Source organism: Larimichthys crocea, chromosome XVII (assembly GCF_000972845.2).
Source record: "Larimichthys crocea isolate SSNF chromosome XVII, L_crocea_2.0, whole genome shotgun sequence".
In the NCBI taxonomy this organism is placed as follows: domain Eukaryota; kingdom Metazoa; phylum Chordata; class Actinopteri; family Sciaenidae; genus Larimichthys; species Larimichthys crocea.
In genome coordinates, this window is record NC_040027.1 from 6,067,405 (window position 1) to 6,087,936 (window position 20,532).

The 20,532-nt window shown below is 42.5% G+C and overlaps 1 protein-coding gene across 2 annotated transcripts in view; it reads right to left on the bottom strand.

Moving 5' to 3' along the window:
- Window positions 1–6,513: 6,513 nt before the first annotated feature.
- The window catches only part of tgfbr3 (transforming growth factor, beta receptor III), a 73,914-nt gene continuing 59,895 nt past the window's right edge, over window positions 6,514–20,532 (bottom strand). Inside the window, exons 15-17 of one of the 2 annotated variants that reach the window (XM_010734346.3) lie at window positions 17,690–17,722; window positions 13,981–14,088; window positions 6,514–10,728 (exon numbers count right to left, since the gene is read on the bottom strand). In XM_010734346.3, coding sequence (XP_010732648.1) covers window positions 10,610–10,728; window positions 13,981–14,088; window positions 17,690–17,722 — 260 coding nt within the window. In that variant the 3' untranslated portion in view covers window positions 6,514–10,609. Of the gene's footprint in view, window positions 10,729–13,980; window positions 14,092–17,689; window positions 17,723–20,532 lie in introns of both variants that reach the window. The other variant, XM_010734345.3, reaches the window with a different exon arrangement.

Sequence of the window (20,532 nt, forward strand, 5' to 3'; positions counted from 1 at the left end):
AGTATAACAGCACACCTGACAACACACACACACACACACACACACACACACACACACACACACACACACACACACACACACACACACACACACACTGTTAGCCTCAGGACTGCCTCAGGGTTTGTGGTACACTTTGTAAAATTTGATTTTGTGCCTCTCACTTTGCCCACACAGAGGATGACTGTCATGTCACGCACCATCCAGACAGCAAACAGTTTAATTACTCAGACCAATGAATCTGATTAAAATGTTGATTCTGTGGAGAGGTGGTTCAAATCTTCAGCATGTAATATAACTCAAGAACAAAGGTGAGACGTCTTTAACCCTGAACCTGGGCTCTGGTTCTGGTCCTCTTTTCTCTGTGTCATTAACAGCTGCAGATTTCACTTCCATGCTATATTTGACTATTTTCTCTAACTGCACCTCTGCTCCATTCACCTTTCAGTGCTGCCTCGAGCTGTGAGCGTAATTTCTACGCACATCTGTTTTCTGGATGACAGCTTTCACTGATCAGCTGGGGCTTCCACCAGACCAATCACAGCAAAGGTCTGTGTTTTCTCTGATTATTAGTTAAGGGCAGACATCTGGTTGTATTTAGGAGCGGGTACTTGGACCTGGCTTATTTGGTTTGGTTGCAGTGCAGATTTGAACTCTGCAGGCCTGGTGAGGCGGTTCTCCACGCAGGATTCTGGATGGAAAAACAAATCTTTAATGAAGTCTGGCCCTCCCTCCAGCAACTTGTGCTGTGTGTGTGTCGCTCGGGGCCCTGACAGCAAATAGAGCTGTTTTCATCAGGAAGGTCGGAGGAAAATTTACCAGACATCAGACTGTGTGGTTGAATGAAAAAGATACTCAGTGAACGGTGGTTTCCTGTGTCAAAGGTTATGTTTGTGTTTTTGCAAGAATATAACTTGATGTTTAAATCATTGTAGTTTAAAAATGGACGGAACTTTCCAAATGATAGATGGTGCTACTTTATGTCCACGCTCAGATCAGTATGGATTTGTCTTCAGTCTGATGGTAATGACATCTGAATCAATTTGTATTGTTTGTATTAAGCAATGTTGCATTATTAATAAGAACCCAATAATATAATAATATAATATAGCCCAGTCACTCTTTAGACTTGATTTGGAAGCACACCTCTATGGAGCAACCTTAACATCCCAAACCTGAAGAGACAGCCTTCAAAGACTGGACTGAGGTAGGTATGTATAAAAATAGCTATAATACCATCTTCCAAACATTTATTAATTCATTTTCCATAACTGCTTATTTCCTTATCAGGGTCACGGGGAGACGATCCTAGCTGCCTTTGGACGAGATCTTCCAAACAATCTTTCTAAAATATCTTCATATCAGTCACTGGATTAAATCAAACATTTCCAGACATTCCTCTGGAATCTTCTCTGGAGAAACAATTATTCAACAGTCCATGGACTACAAGGAGCCTAACATCTTCCATATATGGCCTCATCCATAACATTCACTTGTTTCACAAAAAACCTTTCATGAAACATGTGAATGAAAGAATGAATGAGTGAGATTTTGATGTTTGGTGTCATGCGTACAACTATGTTACAAGACACTATAACCTCATACATAGAACCAGCGTGCTGCATGTACATTTTCAGACAGATAAAGAAGCAGCTTCTGTAACTTTCACAAAGCTCAAGATCTTCATTGTTGACAACAATAATCACTGACAAAAACATTTCGTACAGTACATACTGTAGAGCTGCAGAAATCTGAATCAGTTCTTTCGATTTCGCCTCATTTTCCAGGCATTCAGGCCAACGTTAGCAAACTTCAGCACATCAAAATGAAACCACCGTTCCAGCTTTTGGTCATCTGCACACCAGAATATGTCGAGGTTTCGTTGAGCCATTGCATGGAAAATTAGCTCACTTAAATCCTCATAATCTGTACAGTCCAAAAGAGAATGGGACTTACTTTCCGCTTAATATTTTTTGAATTTAGCAACCTGAATCACAAGAGGAAGAACACCAGATCTCAACTGAATGATCAGAGCAAGACCTGCGGCATCCAGATAATCGAGACGTAACGTTTGATGCACATAAGGCCTTCACTTTGGCTTGTCAACATATTTTCTCAATTTGATTTCCACACAACAATAGACTAATAGAACGTATTTTAATGCACAAAACATATTTGTTAACCTAAGTCTGCATAAATTCAACAACATCCCAAATGTGTAAAAAGAAAAAGAAAAAAAGGCAGTATTCCAAAAGCAGATCTTCCACACGTGATTTGGAGATGCACGATGATAGAAAAATCTGAATGTGACTCATTCGGCATCTGATATTCCACAGGATACGTTAACATTACTTAAACATATGTTGGTGGACTGGATTTCAGATCAAAAAGACAATAAATTAACAAATGTACCTTGTACTGTCCTCCAGAAAAGATTCTGTCTGTCTGTTTCTGGTCTATCAGAGATATTGCATCAATAAAACATCATCTAATCAGATGAGATTCTGTTGTTGCCTTCAATGTATTGATTTAAATCCACCTCACTTTATTTTATGAACACTTAATATAAATCTGTAACTATCTATTACCTCATAACCTTAACCTGCATGTCTTTGAACTGTGAAAAAGCCCAGCCGAGGCTCAAATAGGAACCTTCTTGCTGTGAGGCGATGGTGCCAGTTGTTTAGTGTTGGTTGTTGTTTCTGTTTTTCATCACTGCAAAAGTAAAAGAATTAATATCAATGAAGTATTGACTGACATTCTATATGACACCAGCCGTTCTGCAGAAAGAAATAAACACTTTTAATTGATGAGGTGAGATGAAACGTGCATTTAAACCCTTGTCAATAACTTATTCTCTGTAAATTAAAAGTGGGATTTTAAACCAGCAAATGCAAAAGCAGGTACCGTCGGCATGCAGCATGAATGTCATCTGTGGAGCAGATGATATGCTTGTTTTGGCACAAATCCAGAAGAGCGCTGCAAAGGTTTCTTCTATTAAAAATAAACAGTGTCCTTCCCTGTATGACTTCTAGAGTAATAACAGTCACTCACAATTGTTAAACAATCAAAGTCTCCAAAAAAAAAGAAATCTATCAGGTACATCTATGAATCTATGAGAGATAAAAACATTTTAAAAAAGTATAAATGTATCCAACACACATAACTCTGACTCTGTTTATGTGATACATATATTAGAAACCACCTCCCGAGGTGGTTTGAAACACTTCAGGTCTGAGGCCACAAGTTGGTCAAGTGTAAATGAATGATGTGTCTGCACGAGCCACGTGCGCCGCCATGCTCCTCCTAAAAAGTTACGACTTCAACCACACCAGCGGAAACATAAACTTGCAGCCACCTCAGATGAGGAAAAAAAACAGGTTCTTTTCACAGGAAACTGCTGCTGCGATGCAATCAGACTTCTGCTGTGTGTGTGAGGGAAGACATGGCCACGTGTAGATATAATGTGGATCCCAGTAAACGATCCTTATGTGAGGAGTGTAGTGCTTCCATTTTAAAAGCACAAGCAGCGTTCTCAGATAACACTCTCTGTCCAAACACTAAGTGTTGGCTCACTTTTTCCAGTTTGTTTGTGTTTTCAGTTTGGATTTGTGGCTTGGGCATTAAATCAGTCAGTAGAAATGAAGTGCATGGAGGAATGAGCCTGTTTAGTGTGTGTGTGTGTGTGTGTGTGTGTGTGTGTGTGTGCATGTGCATGCAAGTTGTTCCAGCTTGGAGACAAGAAAAGAAGAAGAGGTTTACATTAATTGAGCGGGAGATGTTTGTGGTATAAAGCTAGTTATGATTGAGCTTTTTCATTATGAGCAGTGTAATTTTAGGCTGCAGAAGTTTTTTTTCTTCTTCTTTTCTTCCAACTGGAAACACTTGAGTGTTTTCCAGCAATAAGTACGAGGGCCTCAAATGTCTAAAAAAATACACACATGCAGTACCCATGTGCCACAATCAAAACAGAGTTTGCAAGTCAGCAAAATGAGACTGTTTTATGGATTCTGGCAGCAGTTTGAATCGTAGCATAGTCATATTTTGGTGCAGCATAAGAACCAGCTGTGATGGGAGGCTAAAGTTAGCATACCCCAGCCAGGGGCTACACCCCCACCCTCCCAGATCAGATAAGAACTTTTATTGCTCAACATGTTGAACTTGTTGAACGTCAAATTTGAGGAATATCTCAGCAGAGAATACTGTATCTAAATGGCCGTGTGTGTGTGTATAACTGTGTGAATGTTGGCTGATGTTTCTGAGAAGACTTAGTGTGTTTCAACCTGGTTCAAACAAAACTTTGGACTTTGCTAGCTTATTTTTCAGTTAATAACCCACTGGAAATGCCTGGGCATTGGATGTAGGTGTGCTGGAACACCCTCACTATTAGGCATAATAAAACGTCAGTTTGTTATACATGTCTGAGCTTTTATAATGATGTTTTCCCTTTTTTACCCCATCAAAAAGCAGATAAAGAGCCAGATATTTCCATCAAGAGTGGGTGGAGACCAAAGCAGAGACAAAGGGAGCGTGGATGTTGGACTTATGTCCATCTGGTAGCCAGAAGCTAACTTTAAATGAATGCTATTGCTGCTCCATGTCTGCCAAATGTGTAAAAAGACTCTTCAGGGTTCTTCACCAAACACCCATGAGTCCCTTCCGCTGTTGCTAAAGCAATAGAAAAATGGTCTGAGTCACTATTACAACCTCAAAATACTTTGTTCTTGTAGCTTAGAACAAAAACAAAACACAGCACTATAGTTGCTGAATTGAGAATATGACCAACTGACCAAGTGACTGATGAAAACCTCAGCTGCTTCTTCGTGACTGTGTGGGTGTGTTTTCAACAGATTTTACTGACACTGCTGGCAACATGAGCAAACAGCTCCACGACTGTGATCACATTTTCATTCAAATGCTTCCAAATCCTGATTGGTGTCATCACATTTTTCCAACTGAGCCACCCACTTGAAACCAATGAGATCACAGTGAAGCACACAAATGAAACGTGTGTTCTCTTAGGATCCCATGATTCAGTGAGAAAATACATTTTCAGGGCCTGTGATGTTGATTGCCAAAAATGCAGTTTGGGGGTAACATTTCTGATGATCTACCCTCTCCTTATGTTTTATGGACATGTGATTGCACCTTTGGCTTTTTATCCAAGAACCCGACATCTTTTGTACTGATGGTTCAACCAGGAGAGATTCATGTCCATTCCTAGTTTCTATGCTAAAGAGACAACTGGGACTTTAACCTCCAGAACCAAAGGCCCCTGAAACAGCTCTTCCAACTTTCTAACTCTATAAAGTGACAACATTTGAACTGTTGTGCACTAGGTTACATTAGAATACCACAAAGACTTTATGGAAGATTATTTTGACAATTTCTATCTTCACATATGGACAAACAGGAAACAGGAGATGTGTGTGTTGCAGCAGAAACACTAGATAGAAGATAGAGCAAACACTGTACGAGAGGTGTGACTGAGCAGAGCAGCTAGAGCTCAACATCACAAATGTATTTTCATGAATTACATCAGGTGTCTGTCTCTGCAACATGATATGAAGTATTTGATTTCTAATTATTCTGTAAATGTTTTTTTTTATTCTTTCTGTGAAACAACTTTGTCTGTTTTGGCCCTAAATCATGGCAGGACGTGCTGTTATTGTACCGACCTCATTACAGTTATGTGCCATGTGACTGGACGAGGTGCCATGAAGGTACACAGTCGCCGTCCAAAACTTCTCACTTAACTTCATTTCATGTTTAGGAGCAAAGGTCTGCTCTAAATTAGTCTAGCCTCCCCAGAGTCAAGTGTTTGGAGTCGTGTCAGCTCTTTTCATTTAATCCTGTGTTTGTCATGCTCTATTGTCTGAGGCACATGCAATCAGTAAGCGGACGGATTAGCTGCAGAATGTGAAAGACAAACAACAAATTTGTGTTCCAGGTACCCAAAGGGGAAAGCTGGAACTGAAAATAATGACATCACAATCTACATGCTGGCCTGGTGAGGTGGATGAGCGTTTGTTTAAGAATTCAATGAATTAGTCATCAGTTGAACAACAGCCTCTCAGCAAGAGGAGAGCAGTCTGGGGAAAGAGATATGACATCACTGAGGCCTTAAAGGGGTCAGTAGGATTTGGGCCTTGCCATGAGACATTCGCCCGTTTGGCTTCACGTGTTATAATCACAGAGCTTTTTCCAATCGACTCCAAAGCACGCCGCTCACAGCCGTCTCTGAGGAGGACTAATCAAAAGCAAAGATGGAGCGAGTGCCAGAGGTGAGGGGGAGGGGGGTAAGGACTCACTCATTGCTCCCCCCCAAAAACCTTCAGCCACATGGTCTGCATCATGTTATGAGCTCACCAGAGACGAGTCATGACTTCACTGCAGCAGAGGCCTACCACATCATTATTACAGCACATTGTTCAAAACCAGGTCCACACAGGAGGCGTCCACACCGTACCCCCATCCACACAGCATCACCCACCATCGAGGAGTCATACAACTGTCTTGTAAATCATTATGAAAATTTATTGGACATAATGGGTATACAAATATCATGCGTATTTACAGCTTATAAAATGTTTCAAAAAACCAAAAGAAAACATTAATGGATAATCAAAGTTTTACATGTTAACAATGGGGGAAAAAAAAAAAATCTTGGCATCATGGGAAAGCTCAAACTCTTCATCGTTTGCTTTGAGGTTGGAAAATAAAAATGTGAAACTGCGATAAAACCACGCCGGAGCCCCCAAATCATAAGAGTCATCAATCTACAAGCATAAGAGTTCAAACACACACACACCAATACACACAATACACAAATGACACATTCATAGAGAAACATGAGGTAGTCAAATGGTTAAAAAAAATACAATCAATAACTAGTTTTTTGGATTTGCGCTCTGATTCTAACTGATCTCAGTTCAGCGTTAATGATGAATCTACTTCAGCACAGGCTCCTTTTGACTGATACAGCATCATTATTATTACATCATGATATCTTTACACCCACATTCACGGTCAAGTGGGGGAAGTGGTTGAGCTTTTCTTCCCAGCATGCACTAGGGCCAAAGGCAGGAAGGAATGTTAATATTTGAACAGCAACTCTCGTGGATTGTATTGTTAGTTTGAGTGGAAGTATATCCCCAAATTATATCAAATGAGAAGATTAGTCCCAGATCATAACTCGAGGCTCAGCCACTTAACAGCACGACACAAGGGGGAGGAGAAGAAGACCATGATGGATCCACCATGGTCGATAAGAGAAACCTCAACAGGAATGTCAGAGAGCCTGAATCCCACACTGACCACTGATGATAGGCTGCGAGCTGCAGCTCTTTGGCTCACTGTATTCTGTGTACGCTGTTGTTGTTGACGATAGTGATGCGTGCTAACAGCAACAGTGCATTACACATCACCGCTGTATATTTGCTGTACCGGGGATCTTTACTGAATAGAGGTTTGGACCGGGCTTTGGCAGGGAGACATCTGGCAACGGGCCTGATAAAACAAACAAGTTCTAGTGTTGCCCTGAAACCGAGTGGTTCTAATACAGCTCAATACAAAAATATTCCTCAAGTGTTATTGAAAACAGTCGAGTTTCCAGAAACAAAATAACAGAGCTGCATTTTCTCCACACACACTTATTATACATTCCACTTCGATTCTGGTTTCACTGCTGCATCAGTGGTTAGCCTCCATTTCATTTTCTGAATAATTTTAAAGGGATAAACGTCATTGTTGTGACAACACCCGAGCATTGAGCTGACTTTACTAACACTACATTAAAGATATAGATTAATATTCATCGCTACAGCTTATCTTCAATGATAGGAGATATATTACTTTTAAATCTGATTCCTTTACTCCACATTAAAATGTTAGTGAACATATTATTTAAACAAAATCAAAGTCATCAATCTGCAACATCTTCAACAATGAGTAGAGTGGGGAATTCCAAAATTCCACCAAATATTAGATGACAAACTATAATGTTATGACATAATAAACACAAAGAGTTGTATTCCATGTATAAAGAAGGTAATGTTTGTTTGAAAAGCATTTATATATAATATTCATTGCAAACTCATGACATGTTTTATGACACATTCTTTAATAAGCTAATGAAATATTCAAGTTAAAAACGTAAATAAACATGATCAGCTACTGGATTTTTACAATGTGTATTTAAAAATGTTTTCTGTGTCAGTTAAACAAACAGGGTGTTTAACCAAATTCTGAATTATTTTGTTTTACACATATGAATATATTATTAGGTGTCATAAAAGATGCCACAAGCTTTTTATGAATAAATCTTAATAAATGTATTATTTATGAGCACATCCATAATTCACAGTACTTAAAATAGACAATAAATTTCTCTTGGTAAATATATTCCAAAATATAATTTTATAAACAAATATATATATTTATACTCTGTTCCCTCTGTAGAAAGCTTTATACATGTGTACATAAGAACCAAAAGTCTTTAAGCTTTGAGATAATATACATTCTGTTTTCCTTGTTAGGGTTAAATGGTTACAGGGAGTGATTCCAAGGGCCCAGTTAGTCCCACACACAGTCTGACAGAAAAACATACAGGTTAAAGGAAGGCACTACAGCAAACATTCAGATCAATCTCAGACGGTGGGGAAGTTGTGGTGTTGCAGTTTAAAAAAGAAAACATGAAAATATATGTCCATAACAATGAGCTTCAACTGCAGCTTTTTCAACACACTGTCAGTGCCAAGATTTATACGAAAAGAACTGGGATCAAAAAAATACTCAGAAACTGTACATTTGGCTTCATAGTGTAACACCGATACTTTTGTGATAAGAAGACAATCAGCTAAAAGTGTAAAGAAGTATTGAAACACTGCGTTGAATAATAGATGAGTAATCATTGTTATTGTTATTGTCACTTATCAAGGTAAAATATTCTTTTTACTGTATATCTTTTGAAATGTGAGGATTTGCTGCTTTTCTCTGTTTTAAATCATGTTGGACTGTTTTCTGGCATTTTATAGAGTAAATTATTAATCAACTAACTGTGAAAGTAATCAAATAAATCAAAAATGATCCAACAGTAGACCCACACTATGTCGACTATACTAAAGCATGATTTTAAAAACATGTCCTTAAAATGTACCCTAGATTTAAGATGTGATTCCATACTGGAATTCTTGATTAAATGAGAAACAGTGGAAACTTGCACCTCACGCTGGTCAATCCAGAAGCACAAACACAGAATTTCCACACTCTGCCTCATAACATTGTTGAGTATTTACAATATTTACAAAAATGTACATAATAAAGAATAGTTTGGCATTTTGGGAAGTGTAATAACACTCTGATGTCTGTATGTTAAGTATGAAGCTGGAGGCAGGAGGTGATTAGCCTAGCTTAGCATAAGGCTAGCCTGGCTGTGTCCAAAGCTTGTCAGGTGTATTTCCTTTAGCTTTACACAGAGTCAGGCTAGCTGTCTTAATGTCTTAAGCTAGGCTATTCACTTCCCACATGGCTTTGTCCAGAACTCTGAAATACACATGCTAAAAGCTTTGACGCTTACTAATGGATGCACTGTATCGTGTTTTGTGGTTTCAGGAAAGTTTTCTGAAACATGCTGAAAGATTTCCAGTCTTCATGCTAAGCTAGGACATTCTCCTCCTGAATCAAACACACAGACACAACAGAGACATTGATCTTATCTTCTGACTTGTAGATAAAGAGCAAATAAACATGTTTCAAAAAATGTTAAACTATACTACTAACTAGGATAAGACAGACAGTAATGGCCCTGTGAAGTTGTGTAACATCAATGAAACTGAGACTCAAAATGTCAAAATGCATTTCTATAACTACTGTACAGAAAGCCTGGGTAAAATATGTTTTGTCAACCTGTGCGTATGGCTTTTTATCAGCATGTCTTTCACATTTTACTTTCACATTTTTTGGCGTTGACTCTTCTGTATACATTCAATACCTACACTGTCTTTTAAAAGCCATTATCTCTGTGTGTGTGAGGACTACGACTTACGTTCATACTGCACTTTTGTCTGCATGTTAATAGTGGTTGCTTTGCTCCTGTGCCACCTCCAGGGTTGCATGTCTTAAAAGTAACGTGTTACAGTCCAGCCATCAACATTTCACTTACATCACTGCAGCCTGATTGCTTTCCTTGCTGTTGGAGTACACCTGCTTGTTACAAAGAGCCTAAATCACACCATTTAAGGTCAAAACTAAAGGCTGTGTTGTGGTCAGAAAAAAGCAGCATTTGGATTAGAAAGAAATGCCTGGTATATACTCACATTTGTTTCTTGTAGTTTTTTTCTGTACTAGGTATGAGGTGAGGCTGCCAAGCTGGGACTCACTAACTAACACAAGGACAGTATATTTGTCTGCATACACTCCCAAGTGTCACAAAAGGAATTTACATAAGGACCAGTGGTGTTATTGAGTTGTTATTTTTTTTCATACTGTCCTATCACATCCCCTCAAAAATAAGTCCTTTCATGGAAGGAGATGAACAAACCGGTCCTTGTGAACCGTCAGGACCTTCCTGTGCCACGGCGAGGCTTTGCGTCCCGCTGCGTCGTATCCTGGGCTACGCTGTGCTGCTGCTGGAGCAGGGTGTGCTCTGCGTGCTGCCGATACTGTGGGCCGCGCTGCTGTTCTCTGAGGCGGGCTGAGACTTCTGGATCTGTTGTGTGCCAGCTGTCTCACCTAGACAAAGAGCAGCGAGGGAGTGGGGGAGGAAGGGAGGAGAAGAAAAACTATAAATGACAGAAAGGCAGAACATGACAAATCCATTTTGGTAAAGCTACAAATTCTAAGACGCTGGAACCTCTGTCGCTCCTCTGTACTATGATATTTAAAAAAAATACAGTTTAATCTCTGAGCTTTGCTATATTTACTACAAACTTCTTTTTCCAAATGTTTTGTGCACACATAGATGACTACACTAGCACAAGTAAAAGCAATTTAGTTTGAACTACAAAGAACTTGGCAAATGTGCAAGATGAACTGTGGACTTAACCCTTACCATCCTCAAGCCTAATCTGCCACAGATTCACAAACTGCTGGGACCCGAAAGATTTCACCTCAGAGGGTCCCGAAACAACCGCTCACATCCTCTCTGACAGATGATTTTTGAACAAAAAGAAGATGATTCCCGTTCATAGAGTTCATTTCTCTAGTTATCTGGATTCAATTAGCTTGGCTTCAGTAGATAAAGCAGAACAAACACAAGACAGGACCTTCTGACTGAAGCTCTAACCACTGACTGGTTTATTGTTCTGTGCCTGAATAAGCATTTCATTTCTTACACTCTCAGGATCCAACGCTTCAATTTAAGAGGCAAATAAAAGTTGTTACATTTGTTTACAGAGCGTCTTGAACAGACAATGAACAGCTAAACAAAGCTAAATCTGTGTTTAATATTTAAATTATTACTGCTGTCTGTTCCCTGGTTGCTTCCTGGCCTTGAAAAATAAAGAGGATACAACAAAATTATCTCTCTGAGACAGATTTTTCAATCGCCAGTTTGGTTTGTACTAAAAGTTGTGTGTGTGTATGAGAGCTTGCATATATGGCAGGCATGTGTGTCCACAGGCGATCTTGCATCCAGATCCCTCTTTGGGGCCTCTAAGTTCTGCTAATGTTTACCAGAGCAGAGCTGCCAGGGGTCTTTTCCCTCACAGGACCAAGAGTTCTACAAAACAAAGGGACTTGGATTCACCTCATCTGTCTGTGGAAATATGAATTCCCAAGTCCTATATTATCTTTTTTAGATTGGAGAGATAAAAGCTGCTTTTATGTCAAAGAAACATACTGTGTATGAAAACTCTATAAGCAGTTACGGCAACAGATGCCTGACAATTTGCCCTCACCTCTGGATGAAGAATCTCGGTATCTAATCAATACTCCAAACTTACAATGATCATACAGAAACCTGTGAAGAGTTCAATCGATGACAATGATTAACCTGATCTGAGTTTAGCCTTTTAGCTCACAACAAAGTACAGCTAGAGCTTCTGGTTTTACATATATTTGGTCAGAAAGCATTAAAATACTGGAGTTTTGACCTGATGATGGCGCTAGATTAAGTGTGAGGTGTGCATAGTTACAATTCATGCAAAGCAGGAACATACATGTCGACCTCATGGTGGCGCTACAGGAAAATTCAGAGGATCCTCAAAGTCATAGCAAATTATCCTAAATGGAACACGAATGTCTGTAACAAATGTCATGGCAATCCATCTGATAGTCGTTGAAATATTTCAGTCTGAGCCGCAGGGGAGGACAGACCAGCCGACACTGCCGATCCAAGTTTTCTCTGCCTTAGTTTTCTCTGTCAAGATATATTATCTTAATGCTGTGTAGTGTGTGATCAGCATTATGTTTTAGGGGGTTTCAGAGCAGATAATGTGTGAAATTTCCCTTTGTGTGAGTGATTCAACCTGTTTTTACAATTGCTTTGAATTTTTCATGTGTCCGTTACTTTACAAACTGAGCAGAGGTGGAGAGCAGATCTCTTGGCAGATGTGGCGGCAGCCCTGGCAGAATGCAGACTTATTGTAAGTGCCAAGACAATGAGCAAAACGTCAAATAATACATTGTGGGGTGATTTTTAGAGCATTTATTCTTCCAATAGCCTTATAAGGAGTCAAACTGTAATAGATACAGTGGTCCAAATATAATGGCAATGAGTATAAGTAACTTAAAAAAGAGAAAATGTTTCTTTCTCAAGAGGCCAGGAACATTGTCCTCAGACCCTGAGGGGATAGACTCAGATCTGTTTTCATGTTTCATCACTCTGTACACTAGTTTAAAATACACTCTGAACTAATATTTCTGCTGGTTGTTTTTGGGGGTCTACATTCTTGGGGTTTACATGGAACTGCCAATATTACCATGTAAGGTAATTTCAACCAAGAAAGCTCAACATGCTCAACTGAGGCCTATTTTAACTGGACTGGAACATGTGTGCCTTTATCTCTATGTTGTCAAAGTGTTTTCATAACTACTATCCTTACACCTGTTCCTCTATACACATTCACTTTTGACCTCTATTATCTTTGGAAAACAAAGCCTGTGTATCTATGTCACTGTAGGAAACCAATAAATAAAGTGGCTTTCTGAGGAGAAGCCAATGCCAATATTGGGCTAAAGATAAGCGCGCCAAAATATGACAGCTGATCTTTTCTTCTACATGAAATCCTGTTCAGTAAACACTTGTGACTTACCATGACTGGAACTTTTAAACAGTTTGTAACAGTTCTGACAATGGATGATTTACTGACCCAGCCGTTTAACACTGTCCAACTGTGAGCTTCTTCTAAACTAAACGGAGTGTGTAAACTTAAACACTCACATTGTTGTATTTTCTGAAAGGCCTGGCTTCTAAACTCAAACATCCTGACCCCGTTTATTAAAGACGTCCATGGAGAACACATCAGCCATGGGGCAACAGGTCAATGGCATGGAGGATCACCATTCAAGCAGTCAGGCCAACGAGAACAGGGCAGCTCTATGCAACGGTGAACTCAGAGGGCTGCTGGGAGCACACTTCCTCTATGGGGCCAGGTGGGGTCGGCAGGCTGGGGATGATGGGGAAGGTCTTGGCATCTAATGGATAGATTGTGTGTCTTTTCCTGTGAATGCCGCTAAACCCAACAAGGGGAATTTCCAACTCGTCTCCAACCATTGTACTGAGAATATTCAGTGACCACCCCACAGGCCCCAAAACATTCAAAGGCAGGAAAGAGAAGAGCTCTTGCTGCTGACCAACAGGATATATTTACAGTAGAGGAGTCAATATGTTATTGTGAACTGGCCTCTGTCAGCAGCAGGATGTTTGGCAATCCCTGCGGTACATTTCTGGCAGTGAAACACTCGGACATTCCTTTGCATCTTATCTTTTCATTACTGTAGGGAGGTGGGCCGGGGCCGCGGAGCAGCAGGTGAAGGACCTACCTGTGTGTGAGTAGATGAACCACAGGGCTCCAGTCAACAGAGCCCCGATCACAAAGGCTGCAAACGCGATCCCCACCACTGTCGGAGTGTCCAGCACATACAGTGTTTCTGCTTAAACAACATAGAACACAGTTAATGCATGTTGACAGGGCAACTAAGAAATATTAAAACCTCTCTATAGAGACCCCAAGGTGTTCAATATTAAATAAATTAATATAAAGAAGAAACAGATGATTTGTTAAATTTAAAAAAAATCTATCTTATTTTCATAACTTTTATTGGATTTTTTAAAAATTATCATTAAAATCTGAAAGTAAAGGGATGACAGGAAGGACAGGAGTTCATTTTAATTTCATTATAGAAACATTTATTTCAAGAAGTCATTCATATTACCACTTTCTTAATGTCACTTTGTATTGCCTTAATGTGGCCCCGGAACCAGTTTCCTTGAGAGGGGTTGGATGCTCTACCACTCTGGTGTTGCCCCCGGTGAGAGGCGCAGAGCGGGGGTGGGAATGCTTGTTTCCCCCCGGCTCGGCGCCTGTACGTTGGGGTTCACCCCGGTGGACGAGAGGGTAGCCTCCCTTCGCCTTCGGGTGGGGGGACGGGTCCTGACTGTCATCTGTGCCTATGCACCGAATGGCAGCTCAGAGTACCCACCCTTTTTGGAGTCCCTAGAGGGGGTGCTGGAGAGCGCTCCCTCTGGGGACTCCCTCGTCCTCCTGGGGGACTTCAATGCTCACGTGGGCAGCGACAGTGAGACCTGGAGGGGCGTGATTGGGAGGAACGGCCCCCCTGATCTGAACCCGAGTGGTGTTCTGTTATTGGACTTCTGTGCTCGTCATGGATTGTCCATAACGAACACCATGTTCAAGCATAAGGGTGTCCATATGTGCACTTGGCACCAGGACACCCTTGGCCGCAGTTCAATGATCGACTTTGTGGTCGTGTCGTCGGACTTGCGGCCACATGTTTTGGACACTCGGGTGAAGAGAGGGGCGGAGCTGTCAACTGATCACCACCTGGTGGTGAGTTGGCTCCGATGGTGGGGGAGGATGGCGGTCAGACCTGGCAGGCCCAAACGTTCTGTGCGGGTTTGTTGGGAACGTCTGGCTGAATCTCCCGTCAGAAAGAGTTTCAACTCCCACCTCCGGGAGAGCTTCGCTCATGTCCCGGGGGAGGCGGGGGACATTGAGTCCGAGTGGACCTTGTTCCGTTCCTCCATTGTCGAGGCGGCTGACCGGAGCTGTGGCCGTAAGGTGGTCGGTGCCTGTCGTGGCGGCGGTCCCCGAACCCGCTGGTGGACACCGGCGGTGAGGGATGCCGTCAAGCTGAAGAAGGAGTCCTACAGAACCTTTTTGGCCTGTGGGACTCCTGAAGCAGCTGACGGGTATCGACGTGCCAAGCGGAATGCGGCCTCGGCGGTTGCGGAGGCAAAAACTCGGGCGTGGGAGGAGTTCGGTGAGGCCATGGAGACCGACTTTCGAACGGCTTCGAGGAGGTTCTGGACCACCATCCGGCGGCTCAGGCGGGGGAAGCGGTGCACTGTCAACACTGTGTTCAGTGGGGACGGGGTGCTGTTGACCACGACTAGGGACGTCTTGGGTCGATGGAAGGAATACTTCGAAGACCTCCTCAATCCCACCAGCACGTCTTCCTTTGAGGAGGCAGAGTTTGGGGACCCCATGGTGGTCTCGCCCATCTCTGGGGCTGAGGTCGCTGAGGTAGTTAAAAAACTCCGCGGTGGCAGGGCCCCGGGGGTGGATGAGGTCCGCCCGGAGTTCCTCAAGGCTCTGGATGTTGTGGGGCTGTCTTGGTTGACACGTCTCTGCAACATCGCGTGGACATCGGGGGCAGTACCTCTGGACTGGCAGACCGGGGTGGTGGTTCCCCTCTTCAAAAAGGGGGACCGGAGGATGTGCTCCAACTATAGGGGGATCACACTCCTCAGCCTCCCCGGGAAGGTCTTTTCGGGGGTTCTGGAGAGGAGGGTCCGCAAGATTGTCGAACCTCGGATTGAGGAGGAGCAGTGTGGTTTTCGTCCGGGCCGTGGAACTGTGGACCAGCTCTATACCCTTAGCGCGGCCCTGGAGGGTGCATGGGAGTTCGCCCAACCAGTCTACATGTGTTTTGTGGATCTGGAGAAGGCGTTCGACCGTGTCCCCCGGGGGATACTGTGGGGGGTGCTCCGGGAGTATGGGGTTCCGGACCCATTAATAAGGGCTATCCGGTCCCTGTACTCTCGGTGCCAGAGCTTGGTCCGCATTGCCGGCAGTAAGTCGGACCTGTTTCCTGTGAGAGTTGGACTCCGCCAGGGCTGCCCTTTGTCACCGGTTCTGTTCATAACCTTTATGGACAGAATTTCTAGGCGCAGCCAGGGCGTTGAGGGGCTGCGATTCGGTGGCCTCAGGATTGGGTCGCTGCTTTTTGCGGACGATCTAGTCCTGTTGGCTTCATCGGAGCGTGACCTTCAGCTCTCTCTGGAGCGGTTTGCAGCCGAGTGCGAAGTGGCTGGGATGAGAATCAGCACCTCTAAATCCGAGGCCATGGTTCTCAGCCGGAAAAGGGTGGAGTGCAGTCTCCGGGTCGGGGATGAGATCCTGCCTCAAGTGGAGGAGTTCAAGTATCTCGGGGTCTTGTTCACGAGTGAGGGAAGGATGGAACGGGAGATCGACCGGCGGATCGGTGCGGCTTCTGCAGTGATGCGGACTCTGCACCGGTCCGTCGTGGTGAAGAAGGAGCTGAGCCGAAAGGCGAAGCTCTCGATTTACCAGTCGATCTACGTTCCTACCCTCACCTATGGTCACGAGCTTTGGGTAGTGACCGAAAGAATGAGATCGCGAATACAAGTGGCTGAAATGAGCTTCCTTCCCAGTGTGGCTGGGCTCTCCCTTAGAGATAGGGTGAGAAGCTCGGCCATCCGTGAGGAGCTCAGAGTAGAACCGCTGCTCCTCCACATCGAGAGGAACCAGTTATGGTGGCTCGGGCATCTCGTGAGGATGCCCCCTGGACGTCTCCCTGGTGAGATGTTCCGGGCACGTTCCTCCGGGAGGACCCAGGACACGCTGGAGGGACTATGTCTCTCGGCTGGCCTGGGAACGCCTTGGGGTCCCCCTGGGAGAGCTAGCAGAAGTGGCCGGGGAGAGGGAAGTCTAGGCTTCCCTGCTGAAGCTGCTGCCTCTGCGACCCGACTACGGATAGCGGAAGAAGACGGACAGACGGACTAAACAAATAACCTGCTAGCCAATGAGCTCCTGTTAGTTAGAGGAACAATAATGTTAAAGTCATTTTGACCAGCTACACTGCATTTTGGATTGGAATTATTAGCCAGCACCAGTTTGAAGACTGGTGTTAACAGCAGCAGCTAGCTGGACAGTTCAGTTAGCCCCAGCACTGTTTGGATTCTAAACATGTTCTTCAGAGACAGACATGGAACTATGCGAAGAGCAAAACGACAGAAATGTGTGCTCACTCGAGCTAACAGGAGCTACCTTGCTGACAGTTGGGTAGTGTGACGGTGAAAACTGATGTCAACTTCACTGATTTAGCACCTTTAACACCACCTATTAGTATGTATTTTATATTTTTATTATTTATTTATTTCATACAGAACACTCTGAGCCTCCATAAAATATACATTCACAGACACAGATATAAATATAAGAAGAAAATTATGAGAGTAATATCGTATGACAACTTTGTAACTTACTGTCATCAGATGGAACCTGTGTAGTGGGGGGTACTGCAAAAAAAAGAAAGAAAATGCACTTTTAACGAATGTTGACCATACAGATGCACAGTATATATTATTAATTCTAATTATTCATAATATAACACAATACATATTCTGAGTCAGCCTGTCAGCCGCAGGACTGCTGATATTGCCTTGTGTTGATAAGCAATTCTCTGTGGAATGTGATACAGAAACCTGGAGCAGGAAAACGCTGAAAGAGCAGCTATTCTGTAAGCTGACAATGTCCCAAAGGATGAACCCACTGACTGGGTCCAGTTCTGCCTGCCCATTTATAACCAGCCATCTGGAAGGCGTTCAAAAGTGAACTTAGCTATAATGATGTCTTAACAAACAATACAAAGGCGCTTGTGTATGGGCAAACTCAAGAGGCGATCCTGGTACTTGTCCAAGACTCCGGCACAATGGGTGCTATTCTTGGAAGGAACACCTTTGAGTTATCATCTAGCATAATGGTTGATGACAGGTCATCAGAAAGGACTTTAATTTCAGAGGGGACGATGGCCAGAGGACGTCCTCTCTGCCACCCTTCACCCCGATCCCATCGCTCTCGTGTTATCTGTCCCGCGTGACTTATGTTAAGAATGCAGAGTGGTCACTAATGCTTTCAGCCCCACGAGCAGTAGAGACAGTGCACTGAACTAAGGCGGTGTGTAACGTTTTCTTGTAAGCTTGACTCAAAGATTATGTTATGATTTATGCATTTAACAACGCCCATGGTTATCAAATAATGTCTGGGTGTCCGTACGGAACAATACTCTGCTGGGCGTCTGTCAGGTCTTAACTTTTGTTCAGTATCTTAACAGAACCAGACAGCACCCTACAAGTTAAAGCCATGACTTATGTTTGCAGCTTTAAACTGCAGCCAGAATTGGAACGGTTTGGTATCTCCATGAACGTCATTAGTTTACATAAGTTTGCTTGCTATGGAATGAGAGAGCAGCCCTGCATAATGACTTGTTTTTCTTCAACTCTGACCTCTCCTCAGCGTGCACAAACCACTGATCGCCTCTCCAAGACTCCCGACACTGGTTGATCGTCAGTATAAAGTCGACTACACTTGAACAGTTAAAGCTTATAGATTCATGATGAATGTGCTCACACATTGTTCTCTTTAGGTTATACTAAAAAAGTGAATCTGAAGTGTGCAAATTTATACTTTTTAATAGTCACAATATGCTGAGGCATGACTCCAAACTCACGTTTGAGTAGAAACATCACTTTGAGTTTGAAAATGATACATTTGGAGTTTTATGATAATTTTAATGATTAAGTAACCTGCTTGACATCAGGCCAGTGAATATAACTGCTCATGTGAAGGACAAAAAAAGCCTCATTCAGCAGGTTTTTAAGGTGATGCATCACCACAGGCATTTATCATCCATATCAACTCCCCAGAAAGCTCAGCAATCTGAAGGGTCAACACAATCACTCTCCAAAAATATTTCATACAGTGTTGTCTCAGCCTGTCCAAAATAATATATAATACAATAACCCTGATATGAAAAGCAGATTATATCTTATCCAGTGTAATGTAAATTAACCAAACCTTAGTTTCTGTATCGTCGTCCTTTATTTGTTGCAGACATAAACTAAAGTAACACTACTTGTGCTGGTGTAATGATGTAACACACAGAGCCAGCCTCTCAAATAAATGATACTTTTCAACTTTTCCTGACTGTTACCAGATCCATAAAAAGAGGCTAAAATTGATTGACGTTGTGAAGCAGTAAATCTACTTTTGATGGCAAAGCTTTGAGGCCGTTATGTTTTTCCATGCACCAAGTTGGCCACAAGTGGCCCTCTTTGATTTGTAGATCAAGTTCAGCCCTTTGGGATGCTGTCCAGTGCACAACTGTGGCCCTTGAAAAGGCTGCTTGTTTTGTTTGCCATCCTAGCATAAGAGATGCCTTTGTGTTATAAAACACGGCCTTTGAAATTGAGTTTCGATTTTTTTTTTCGCTGTGTTTATTGCATATCTGTGTTTACTTAAACTGTTCCATGGAAAATAAACCTGCTGCACTGGCATAGTGAGCGGGGTGGGCAGTGCACAGTGCTGCCAGAGAAATGTGAAGATGAAAACCGAACATAAAGAAACATTCTGATGAAACTAAATTTGTTCAAAATGAAACATCATGCACTGAGTGTATGGCTGCAAGTAATTATAATCGATGACCTATTATTTATCTATTATGTTTCACAGTTGAAAAATTAACTGAGGCCAAACCTAGACCCTCATTGGTCAGCAAGATATCACCTTAAAATTCCTGACATAACATTAGCCTCTTTGCAGTGCGGGTGTTTAGTCCTCAAATTGTTCTTATTACCACCATTGTTTAGATATGATGCAGCTGGGAGAGTGGTCACCCCCATTTGAAAAATCTCTCTGGAGGACAAGCTATGTATGTGACACAGTTTCCATATTACCACAAACATATGTTTATCATGTTACTTATCTCCATGCAATATATCCGCAGTAAGCTCCAGCTGATATTGGCCAGGCTGATATATCAGTCCAGCTCGAGCTCACACTAATTAAAATGATGTGATTTATATTGAGTCGAGTCAAACTGACCACAGCTTGCTGGTTGATGTCATTGCTCAGAGGGGATGCTGATTTGAAAAGCTCTGGCAGTGCAATAGAGCTTGGGCACTCATGATATCACCCCATCTCAGTTTAGATCATAATTAGTAAAATGTGACGGTGGTTACCTCAGCCACCCCCCTCCTATCTGATCACACTCACAGCCCCACAGCGAGTGAGCGAATGAATGAGTGACTAAACAAGTGATGATCGACCT